The sequence below is a fragment of the Electrona antarctica genome, assembly GCF_951216825.1.
Source record: "Electrona antarctica genome assembly, chromosome: 13".
NCBI classification, from domain to species: domain Eukaryota; kingdom Metazoa; phylum Chordata; class Actinopteri; order Myctophiformes; family Myctophidae; genus Electrona; species Electrona antarctica.
Genome location: NC_136794.1, coordinates 45,667,196 through 45,680,084, shown reverse-complemented (window position 1 = coordinate 45,680,084; position 12,889 = coordinate 45,667,196). Strand labels below are relative to the sequence as shown.

General features: G+C 47.4%; 1 protein-coding gene across 6 annotated transcripts in view; it reads right to left on the bottom strand.

Moving 5' to 3' along the window:
* LOC306935898 (tudor domain-containing protein 1-like) overlaps nt 1–12,889 on the bottom strand; it is a 36,324-nt gene that overhangs the window by 7,486 nt on the left and 15,949 nt on the right. For all 6 annotated transcript variants that reach the window (XM_079519214.1, XM_079519216.1, XM_079519217.1 and 3 more), the window contains exons 12-18: nt 7,058–7,234; nt 6,203–6,310; nt 5,445–5,615; nt 4,062–4,298; nt 1,934–2,359; nt 1,149–1,256; nt 867–1,034 (exon numbers count right to left, since the gene is read on the bottom strand). In XM_079519214.1, coding sequence (XP_079375340.1) covers nt 867–1,034; nt 1,149–1,256; nt 1,934–2,359; nt 4,062–4,298; nt 5,445–5,615; nt 6,203–6,310; nt 7,058–7,234 — 1,395 coding nt within the window. The remainder of the gene's footprint in view (nt 1–866; nt 1,035–1,148; nt 1,257–1,933; nt 2,360–4,061; nt 4,299–5,444; nt 5,616–6,202; nt 6,311–7,057; nt 7,235–12,889) is intronic.

Here is a 12,889-nt window from a genome sequence, read left to right as displayed (position 1 = left end):
GAGAGAGAGAGAGACAAACATACAGAGAGAGAGACAGACAGACACACACGTTTGACATGTTTACTGTACATGAATTCCTCTGACCCTAATCTAAACGTTGTCCTAAACCTCAAGCCAGGAACAGGGAAATGGGCTCACTTTTCCTAACTATGATACCTCTAAACTTATTTTGTTATTTTCTCCCCTTCAATAATACCAATTAGTGGAGTTTTTTTTACGTCCGGATACCCTGTCCAGGACAGGCGTCACACTGTCCTGCGCTTCCTCAGGAGACTTGGCTCAGATCTGAACACATTTGATGCTTCCTCAGGAGACTTGGCTCAGATCTGAACACATTTGATGCTTCCTCAGGAGACTTGGCTCAGATCTGAACCCATTTGATGCTTCCTCAGGAGACTTGGCTCAGATCTGAACACATTTGATGCTTCCTCAGGGGACTTGGCTCAGATCTGAACACATTTGATGTGGCGTTAGGAACCCGTTGCGACCGCGTGGGCCTGCTGACGTCGACCCCAGGCATGAAAGGCATAATTGCCATAACCACTGCACCAGGGTGGTATTTATATAACAGTGGAAAGCATGATCAGTCACCTTTACTACTCGGTACATCTTGTAAGGATAGTACAATCGTGGAATGAGCAACACAGTTTTAAACATTATGTTATAATTTAGCTATTGAAAAATAGCAGATCTACAAGCTCATAGCGCGCCACTCGGTGGCGTGCTATGAGCTTGTAGGTCTGCTATTTTTGAAAAATCGTGAAAATATTTATTTCAGAAAACTGGAGGATTTAGAAGATTTTTTTTAATTTTGAGGTCAGGCGTAAATGGGTTAAGGTGTGGGTAGTGCCCCCCCCCCCACGTACCTGCCAGGCTGCAGTGAATAGCCTGGAAGGGCAGTGTGAGGAGATCAGGCGTGATGGTTCGGAGGTGGATGTTTTCCACCAGGCTGCTGTTCCCATAGTCCACAAAGTACACCTCTGCCTTGTCCTCGAACACACCCTGGACCATGGCCCGATACCACGCACCATCACCTACACACACACACACACACACGCACACACACACACACCCGTTTCAATGTACTGTCCTATGTTAACAAATGAGGACGTAGCTTTGTTCAAGTGTTGGCCATCATTTGGTCTCACCAGCAAACATAGCACAGCATGGCTCTCCCACTCTGGGCCTGACGGTGGCGCTGTCTGCCTCACAGTGCTGCTGCAACTCAGTCCCCAGGTTCACCAGCTTCTGGAGGTCTGACACGCACACACACACAAATGTACTCTTTATTTAAATTAAAACAAAAAAATAGCAGAACAAGTACAAGCTTGACGAGCTTGAGGATCTGCTACTTTTGTGTGGCGCTCTAGTATGATCAAGTATGGTGTTAAGTTACCAAAAGATTAGAATATGGAGATCAGAAGTTTTTGCGCCGTCTAAATCCTAAGAGCTTTCTTAAAAACCTACAGTATGTTGCTATATACAGTACACAGTATAAATATAGCTAAAATTATATTCGAATATTCCTTTTAAAACACCATGTATTTGAACAATTGTCGAATGTATACGATTCTAATATGAATATGATATGAATATTGCAGAATATATATGCTATATATATAATATCTATATCTCTTTCTTTATCTATATGGTCCGGTCCTGTATGGTATATTTATATTGTGTATATGGTGCTGAGAAATGTGCTCTCTTGAGTCTTGCTAGATCAAATGAATGATTCAAAATTATCTTTAATTAATAGCCTAATTTTTGTACAATGTTTGTTTACGTGGCACAGTGTCTCGCCAGAACTCACAGCAATTTTATTGTTATTTTTTTTATTTTAATCTTAATTTAAAATATTCAATTATTATTTTATTATTTTTTACATTCGAATATTAATTTGAATATGGAATATAGTTGGCAGCACTATTACCTTCCGGGTTGTACAGGTAACAGTGGAAGTCTCCTGGGTTCTCCACCACGCTGCCCACTACCGGCACCGACTGGCCGTCGCTGGGAAGCTCGGCACAGTACCACAGCAGGGGAGGAGCCTCCGGGACGGCCTCTGCACGGGGCGACTCAACGGGTGGAGGAGGTGCAGCGCGCACTTCCTCAACGGGCATAGTCGCACGGCGTGCTTCGACAGATGTAGCAGCGCTGATGCGTGGTGCTTCAACGGGCGTGGCTGCATGGCGTGCTTCAATGGCCGGTGTTGCATGGCGTGCTTCAATGGCTGGTGTTGCAGGGCGTGCTTCAATGGGCGGAGTTGCTGGGCGTGCTTCAATGGGCGGAGTTGCAGTGCGTGCGTCAATGGGTTTTGGTGCAGCTTCAACGCCAGTTTGTGCATCTGCAGAATTGGCTGCAAAAAGACAGAAGTGAGATTTGACCCAAAGCTCCCAGGAAGGGCTACCATGTACAGCTATGCTACTGTAACGTATTCAGACGCAAGGCCGGCCGGTTGCACCACGGTGGATTCGCACCCACAACCTCTGTGGTGGTGGTGGTGGGCAGGGACCTTACTGCCACCCGAGCGGTGGAGAGAATGTTTGAGGGGGGAATGTTCAGTAGTCAGGGAATATTATCAGTATTATCAGTATAATCTGGGAATACATTTCTTACCAAGAAATGTATTCACCAATGTGTTTGTAAAGGTGTCTACTAACATATCCCACATTGGTTTATATTCAACCACCCTAGGGGAATTTTTGACAGCTCCCGAAAGTTGGGGTACCAACAGCCAATATATGGCAAAATGTTCTAAATTTCATTATGCTTTAAATAGCATGTGACGTGTCAAACTAGGGGGTTTTCATCATTCTGAATCCATTCCAAGCATTCGTTTTGCACGAAAAACACTCCTTGGGCTAAAAACAGCCATCGACACTTGCCCAAATGTGCTGACTTCACATCACATTTGTGATGACGGCTATGGCCTTTTTAAGCCCAAGGAGTGTTTTTCGTGCAAAACTGGTATGTTATGGTACGGTACCCCAACTTTCAGCAGCTGTCAAAAATGCCCCTAGGGTGGTTGAATATAAACCAATGTGGGATATGTTAGTAGACACCTTTACAAACAAATTGGTGAAGAAAATTCTTGGTAAGAAATGTATTCCCAGATTGTATTAATATCCCCTGACTACAGGGAGAAAGTGCAGAGAGAATATTTAGAGAGAATGTGTGTAGGGTAGGGTTGTCACAATTACCGGTACTACAAAATAGTCTAATCACAGTTATTCATATTTTCCAATGTCCCCTAACCTTTCCCCCCCCACCCCATATGCTGATATAAGAACTTCTATTGTGCAATATCTGTCTCTCTATGAACTAACGGTGCTTTTTAATTTGTTTGTTTTTAAAGGAGCATTCAGTGATTTGGGTGATTTGGAGAGAAAAAACGGTCCACCCGGTAACAAGTTGTGCACATGCACGCGCTCTACAGTGGGGGAAGTACAACAGACCAACAGCACGTGCACCAATGCCCGCCCCACTCGATCATGATTGGAGGAAGGCCCCTCTCATCCTGATTGGATGAAGGCTTTGCCACCCAAAGCCCAAACCGAAACTAGGGTTTTTTGACCCCAGGGGCTCACTGGGGACAGGGAGGAACTCCTTATATGGTCAGCACACTTTATAGTAGGGAGGATTATCCAAAAAATAAGAAAAAATAAGTGATATTTGAATTAAGTGAAATCACTGAATATACATTTAAAAGTGGATTTTAGATTTGAATAGTATTTTAGTTTCTCTTGTAACTACAGTAGCAAAACTTCTCTTATGCATTTTATGTATCTGCTGAATGACAATAAAGTTATGTGTGACACAATGAATCGTAAACTTAAAACCCATTTAGGCCTGAATATATATATTCAAAGATTTGTGCCGCATTGTCACGATTTTTCAAAAATAGCAGACCTACAAGCTATGAGCTTGTAGATCTGCTATTTTTCAAAAGCTAAAGTATAACATAATGCTTAGTTAAAACACCAAAAGGGGTTCCCGTACAGAATGGGTTAAATGTATAATCGTGACAGCCCTAAACGTGTGTGGAGTCATGTGGTTACCGTGGGCGTGGCCGTCAGTGTCCGGCTGTCCGTCGGTGCCGAGGGGCGAGGCGAGGCGGAGGGTCAGCAGCAGCTCGGCCACGTCCGTGTGAGGGTCACTGCTGGTGTCCACCATGGCCAGCAGGGCGGTGGCGTCGCGCTTCCCCACAACCTTCACACGCAGCATGCGGTTGGACACGGCCTGACTCAGGGCCAGGAGGCAGTCGTCAGACCACACCTCTCCCGTTGGGCGCACTCCTGGAGGACGACAAGAGAACCAGGGCATGGTAGGGCATTAAGCAACTAGTCGACTAGTAAATCCACTAGTCGACCTTGTTGGTACTAGTTGACTAGTAAACTGGTGCATGGCATACTTTCACATGCAGACGTCTTTGGGATCCAAATGAGTGAAATCCGTTGTGGTGACTGCATGGGGTCTTACCTGCCAAGGCACAGGGGATGGCCTGCATGGGGTCTTACCTGCCAAGGCACAGGGGATGGCCTGCATGGGGTCTTACCTGCCAAGGCACAGGGGATGGCCTGCATGGGGGTCTTACCTGCCAAGGCACAGGGGATGGCCTGCATGGGGGTCTTACCTGCCAAGGCACAGGGGATGGCCTGCATGGGGTCTTACCTGCCAAGGCACAGGGGATGGCCTGCATGGGGTCTTACCTGCCAAGGCACAGGGGATGGCCTGCATGGGGGTCTTACCTGCCAAGGCACAGGGGATGGACTGCATGGGGTCTTACCTGCCAAGGCACAGGGGATGGCCTGCATGGGGTCTTACCTGCCAAGGCACAGGGGATGGCCTGCATGGGGGTCTTACCTGCCAAGGCACAGGGGATGGACTGCATGGGGGTCTTACCTGCCAAGGCACAGGGGATGGACTGCATGGGGGTCTTACCTGCCAAGGCACAGGGGATGGCCTGCATGGGGGTCTTACCTGCCAAGGCACAGGGGATGGACTGCATGGGGGTCTTACCTGCCAAGGCACAGGGGATGGCCTGCATGGGGTCTTACCTGCCAAGGCACAGGGGATGGCCTGCATGGGGGTCTTACCTGCCAAGGCACAGGGGATGGCCTGCATGGGGTCTTACCTGCCAAGGCACAGGGGATGGCCTGCATGGGGTCTTACCTGCCAAGGCACAGGGGATGGCCTGCATGGGGTCTTACCTGCCAAGGCACAGGGGATGGCCTGCATGGGGGTCTTACCTGCCAAGGCACAGGGGATGGCCTGCATGGGGTCTTACCTGCCAAGGCACAGGGGATGGCCTGCATGGGGTCTTACCTGCCAAGGCACAGGGGATGGCCTGCATGGGGGTCTTACCTGCCAAGGCACAGGGGATGGCCTGCATGGGGGTCTTACCTGCCAAGGCACAGGGGATGGCCTGCATGGGGTCTTACCTGCCAAGGCACAGGGGATGGCCTGCATGGGCAGAGCCAAGAGCTGGGGGCTGATGGGGCGCAGGCAGCTCAGCTCCGCCTCCTCAGAGAAACCGTGGTCGCTGTATCCCACACACACATGGTCCTCGGAGGAGTACGCCAGCACCTTGGCCCTGTACCACTGCTTGTCTTCTGTGGGGGGGGGGGGAGAGAAAGAGATCGAGACACTGATAAGAAGATTGATCACATCATCATAAGTTATTTCATTTTTTTGCTGTACGGAAAATTCACTTGACAAAAATAACTTAAGTGAAATGTGACTTGCGTCGTGTTTCAGTTGAAAATATAATTTCTGTGAGGTGAAATGATTGGATAATGAATTAGCTTTAACACTTCCCATTTCTTCTGGTTATTGTTATACAACGTAGAGGAGTAGAACAGGTGGTTATTTGTTACCTGAGGACAGGGAGCAGCACATGGTTCCAGTAGAACAGGTGGTTATTTGTTACCTGAGGACAGGGAGCAGCACATGGTTCCAGAGGAGTAGAACAGGTGGTTATTTATTACCTGAGGACAGGGAGCAGCACATGGTTCCAGAGGAGTAGAACAGGTGGTTATTTATTACCTGAGGACAGGGAGCAGCACATGGTTCCAGAGGAGTAGAACAGGTGGTTATTTATTACCTGAGGACAGGGAGCAGCACATGGTTCCAGTAGAACGGGTGGTTATTTGTTACCTGAGGACAGGGAGCAGCACATGGTTCCAGGGGCAGGTCTTACCTGAGGACAGGGAGCAGCACATGGTTCCAGGGGCAGGTCTGAAGTTGTGGTTAGCTGGAATCTGACTGCAGTGTTCCCTCAAAGTCAACTGCTGCTCGTAGATCACAACTACAAACCACAACATTTGGCTTTATAGACCGTTTCACTTTCAATGATAATGATAATGAATTTAGCACATTTCTAGACGAAGTCACAAAGTGCTTTACATCAAGAGAACAATAAAAGATCAATCCATGCAATAGCCCAGGGGTTCTCAACGTTTTTGGCCGGGGACCCCCGGAAATGCTTTGGCAATGTCTCGGGACCCCCGCCCCGCCCCCTCCCGACCCCCAATATAAATTGACTGCTACAATAACCTTAAACCATTTTGGGCGGGAACCCCTTTTGGTGTTTTAAGCATTGTTATAATTTAGCTATTGAAAAATAGCAGATCTACAAGCTGTAGGTCTGCTATTTTTTGAAAAATCGTGAAAATAACATTTAAATTTTAAATAATTTGGGGACCCCCTAAAATAATTTGGCGACCCCCCGAGGGGTCGCGACCCACGGGTTGAGAACCCCTGCAATAGCCGGCATAAAAATACAAAACATACATAATAATACAATAATGACAGTTAGGAAAAGGCTTTAAGATAAAGGTGGGGTTTCAGCAGAGTTTTAAATGTGGATATTGATTTTGCGCATCTTAGGTCAGTAGGTAGGCCATTCCAGAGTATGGGGGCCCTGGTTGCAAAGGCCCTGCTGCCCTTAGTGACAAGCTGAGCTGTAGGTCTGATTAATGTTTATATTCAAATGCGACCACCATTTTTTTTGCACCGTCCCATATTATTAGTCGCTTAGAAGAAAATGACTCACCGGCGTTGTCCAGCTTCTGACAGATCATGTCGTGGGGTGACAGGAGGTTGGTGACCACGGCATCGAAGGTGTCCCCCACACACAGGGTCAGAGGCTCAGGGGGCTGGGCCCCCAGATTCTCATCCTTCCCGCTGGACAGCCGCTTGTAGTTCTCCAGCGAGGCGCTCAGCAACGAGTCTGAAGACAGAAAGAAAGAAACCCCTCCTATGAAGTCTAAAAGCTTAACTTCACGCCATTGTTCCCAGTCTCACTGGAGCCACTCTCAACTTTATCCCATCAAGAGTCAATGCACTAATCTGTTTAATGCCCAGTTTTCACATCATTTCACACCAGATTTGAGCTTAAAGCCCTCCCTGCTAGCCAAATGCGTCATTTTTTAGAGTGGGCCTAAAAATATGAATACTTTAACAGTTTGACTGCGGGATTAATCGTAATCCCCATTTGGACTTCCATATCATGAAATGAAATGAAATGATTACTATATTTACCCAGGGTATCTGGGCTAAGCTCAAGAACTTGTTTCCAGCCAGGCCCTGCTCATAGAACACATTTCATCGTAGTGGTTCAATGCCTTGTTCAAGGGCACTTCAGCGGTAGGGCATTAACCCTTAGACAGATTACTACTGGAAAACACGTGGAGTTTTGCATTAGTTCTGTCTGACTTGTACGTGATTTTCCGTAGTTCTCTTTTTTTATTAATACCAATATATTAATTCGGTCCGCACCTCTGTATGGAGTATTGAGCATAAATATCAACTACATTTCCCAGAATTCCCGTGTCACGTGACACACGTGTATGCTTTCCTATTGGAAACTGACGCCCAGCCCCCAGTGAACAGGGGGGTTGGTTGACTCCTCCGAGGTGGGCACTGGAGGAAGAGTTTTTCAGCCAGGTTTGCAGTCGCCGCAAAAAAAACAATCTGAAAAGTGAAAAATGATCCATCCGTGTCCAGTGGCATTCTCCAGTCCCAGACCGTTGGCCGGGCTGCAACATCCACCCTCGCGGATTACACGTTACCACCAAGGCTGATGCCTTCGCTAAAAGGTAATTTTATTGTATTCGAAAATGCCCTAATATGACATGTCTAGTAAGACGATCCCTATATTTGGCCCGAGCCGACCTAGTGCTGATATCAGATAGATGTGGTAGAACCATATATGGATAGATCTAACTGGGTTAGTTCACCTGCATAGTCGGAGAATATATAACAAGGGTCGGTACTATAGGTGATCGACGTAGCTAACAAAAACATCTGATCAAATGAATGTATTGTACTGTGTCTTTGTGGGCCGAATCGTGGCATCGTGGCATACAAATAGATGTTTGTATAATTAGTATCACGATAAAATAATATGGCGACATTAGAATGACACCACCAATGAGTGATCACGGGTAATGTAGCTGCCCAGCGTATATCCAGCACCATCGCGTCACCACATTCCACTGGCTGTTGGCTAGTAGTAGTTGCTAACAAACACTGCACAAATGGTACTGGCTATTGGCCGGGCCACAAGCCCGGGCAATAGCCAGTACCAATGTTGCTGGATGATTGCGACGCAATGGTGCTGGATATACCCTGGGCAGCTAGCTACATTACCAGCGTTCACTCATTGGTGTTTCATTCTAACGTCGCCATATTATTTTATCGTGATACTACTTATACAAGCATCTATTTGTATTTGTCATGCCACAACTCGGCCCACAAAGACACTGCACAATAAAATCATTGATCGCCAGCAGCCGGGTAAAACGCCATGTAATAGTAGCGTGCACTGACTACAGCTAAAATGTTTATTTCTTTTTATATATTTAGAACTGGCATCAGATGAGGAGGAGGAGGAGGATGAAGAGTCAAGACTGCGATGGCGTTCTCCGACACTGAACCGGATTCATTCATTTCAAGGGGGGGGGGGGGCAGTTTTTGGGTGTTTTATTTTATTTAGCCTACTCACACATAACCTGACTCCGCCAGATGGGGCAGCAGAGAGTACACTGGGTTCCCCCCTCCTGCTCCCATCTGGGAACTCTCAGGCAGACTTGATGCCCGGCCACAAAACGGCCTGGCCAATCAGCAGCAGCTAGAAGCTAGAAGCTGCTGCTAGAAGTTGCTCACAAAACGGCCTGGCAAATCAGCAGCAGCTAGAAGCTAGAAGCTGCTGCTAGAAGCTGCTGCTGATTGGCCAGGCCGTTTTGTGGCCGGGCATCAAGTCTGCCTGAGAGTTCCCAGATGGGAGCAGGAGCACTCTGCTGCCCCATATGGCGGAGTCAGGTTAACTCACACACACACACAGTCAAGGACTGGGTTTGGGGACATTTGGGAGGAGTAGCTCTGATCCATAGCTCTAAATGCGCATTTAGAGCTATGGATCAGAGCTAGGGGAGGAGTAACTGTTTTGTATGTAGGCCTATTTATTTTCTGTAATATTTATAATTTTATTATGTTAGTAGTCGTAAAAAATAAAAGACGCTTTTACAATGAGTTAGACCTGTCATTGTCATGTTCTATTTCAGAACATACTGAACTTTTCTGTGTTTTTGCGCCCTCTGGTGGACACTATTTAACTTTGGGGTTCCTTGCATTTACCTTCATTCACAAGCAAGACGCTAGTCGATGCGGTCACACAGTTCAACTGCTTATACAGTATTCTTATACATTTTCTGTTCATGTTCTGGAAAGTATCGTCTGTGAGTACTATGACTGCAATCAGTTCTGAGGTGTATTGTACATTCTGTAGCCTTGTTTGGATTTCCCCATTGTATTTGTGTTTGGTGCTGAGCATAGATTGCCTGCTCATGCTAAGCTAGCGCTAGCTTCCATTCATTCCTGTACATTGACATGTGGTGCTAGTTTCACAGTTTGGCTAACACTAGCTTTATGCAAACTAGAAGCATTCCAGCATTGTTTCATTCTGACATTGTGTCAATTCATGTACATGTGGTACAGCAATTCATATATGTTTTATGATACAGTTCATGGTTCAATTCATTCCAAATCACATTTCAGTAATGTGCAGTGTTATAAAAATGGGTTAACTATTTACATATATCTACAAGCTATTTACAGTACATTTTCTATAGTCATTTCATGTCACTTAAGATGAGTTACTGTGAAATACACTTACTGCTTGTAGACATGTATTTGTATGTTTTTCCATGCTGCTTATTATTTTATTGAATGTTGTACAAATGGGCATTATTTAATTAGTGCTTTTTTGTTATTGTATGTTTCAGTTTTACAAATTTGCCTTGATTCCTGGTTTGGAGAAGAAGTAAAAACATCTTCAAACTTTACTCTGCCTCTGACCGTCTCTTCAAGTCAAGTGTTAGCTGTCTGTTAATTTGTGTACCCTCCACACACATTGAGAACAGAACAGTAAAAAGACGTCTTCCCGGCGGGCACGGCTGGAAAGGAAAACAGGATACTACAGCATCACTCTGACCTGCATCTTCTCTCAACCACCCCCGAGAGACATTCATCATGTCGACTGCAGGAGACGCAGTCAAGACCACACCTTCCCAGGCTAGTGAGCGCGCCTCTTCCAAAGGAAGCAAATCTTCCACTCCCAGTGCAGCAGCCGCCAAGGCACGAGCTAAGGCTGAGGCTGCCAAAGTACGTGCTGCCTTCTCTAAGAGAGAAACGGAATTAATGGTTCAAGGAGCTGAAATGGCACTCAGAGAGGCTCGTATAGCTGCTGAGTTATCTTCATTACAGTATCAACGAGACGCTGCAGCAGCTGAAGCAGAGGCTGAGGTTCTAGAGGCGGCAGTGGATTCTGGAAGTGGAGAAGGCAGCAAGAGAGACATGGAGGACACAACGCAAACTGCCATAGAACGCACACAAGCTTATGTCCAACGTCACTCTCAGCTGCCTCATAGTCACACAGAACGTCCACAGCAGTCTCCTGGTGAGGAGGAACCCCCGCAGCTCCAACCTTACACACCATCACTTCCTTTCATCCATCCCATTGTAGACTCCCATTCAAATGGAGACCATGACTCGACATCTCCAAGCAGACGGAGACAGCATGACGACTCTAGAGCTGAACGGGACGGCAACGGCCATGGTCATGGTGCGGCACAGCAGCTGAGCATGCCACCACCGCAGATCACCAGCAGGCCACCGTGAGCAACGTCCTCCCAGATGTGGGGCGGCATGCAGGCCGTCCCTCGTTTGCAAAGCCAACCTTCCCTGGTCCTCGCGCCTCACATCACACATATCACACACCCAAGGATGTACAGCACTCTAGAGGCTTCATATACACTCATCATTCTTCTGCTGCTCGGACCCCATCCCCTAATTCACATGCTTCCCAACACAGACCTATGGATGACAGGTCTGGTCTGAGTGACATTGCAAGGTACTTGGTGCGCCGGGAGCTTGTGAACACAGGGCTCATCAAGTTCAACGATCACCCAGAATACTACTTTGCGTGGAAGTCCTCATTCATGAACGCCACAGGAGGACTGGACTTAACTGCAAGTGAAGAGCTCGATCTCTTGTCTAAATGGTTGGGGAGCGAGTCTTCTGAACACATCATGAGAATCCGTTCTGTGAATGTAAACGACCCTGCCGCAGGGCTAGAAATGGCCTGGGATCGCCTTGAAGAATGTTACGGCGCCTCTGAGGTGATTGAAAGGGCTCTCTTTGAGAGGTTGGATAGGATGCCTAAAATCAATCAAAAGGATCCACAAAAGCTCAGGGAACTGGGAGACCTACTGAGAGAGCTGAATGCTGCAAAAAAGGATGGCTACCTGACAGGGCTTGCATGTCTGGACAGCGCTAGGGGCATCCAGCCTATCGTTGAAAAATTACCTTTCAACCTACAGGAGAGGTGGATGGCTCAAGGCTCACAGTACAAGGAAATGCACCACGTACAGTTTCCCCCTTTTTCATATTTCACTACCTTTGTCTGCAGTGAGGCACGCAGAAGGAATGATCCAAGTTTCACCCTCTCAGCAGCCTCTACGGGTCCAAGCTGTTCCTACAGGCCCATCACAGGCTCATCAAAGCCAGAAGCAGTAAATAGACCAGGGAATGTCAAAACCCACATCTCCACTTACAAGGCAGAGCTTGCAACCAACCACTCTGCTCCTGAGTCAGATGAAATAAGGGACATAAACCATCACTGCCCCATTCACAGGAAGCCACATGCGCTTAAAAAGTGTAGAGGTTTCCGGATCATGTCACACAACGAGCGCATCACCTTCCTTAGAGAAAATGGAATCTGCTTCAGGTGTTGCGCCTCTAACACTCACCTGGCGAAGGAGTGCAAAGCGGAGGTGAAATGCAGGGAATGCAACAGCGACAGACACGTTGCAGCTCTGCATCCTGGACCACCACCTTGGAACGCAGAAGGCCCTACAGAGAATGGCGGGGAGAGTGATGGAGAGACGGATCCGCCAACAGTCACCTCAGCATGCACCAAAGTCGGAGACCAGAGCTCCAGGTCCTGTTCCAAAGTTTGCCTGGTGAAGGTCTATCCCAAAGCTCACCCAGACAAAGCAGCAAAGGTCTACGCTATTCTGGATGACCAGAGCAATAGGTCAATGGCCAGGTCAGAATTCTTCGACCTTTTCAAACTCACCGGATCGGACTCTCCATACACCCTCCGCACATGTTCTGGGGTTACGGAGACATCTGGGAGAAGAGCTACAGGGTTCACAGCGGAGTCCTTGGACGGAGCAGTAAGTGTGATGCTCCCCACACTCATCGAGTGCAATCACATGCCAGATGACCGGTCTGACATTCCAACCCCAGAGGCCGCACAGCATCACACTCATCTAAAACCCATCGCTCACAAAATACCACGCCTGGACCCAGAGGCCCAGAT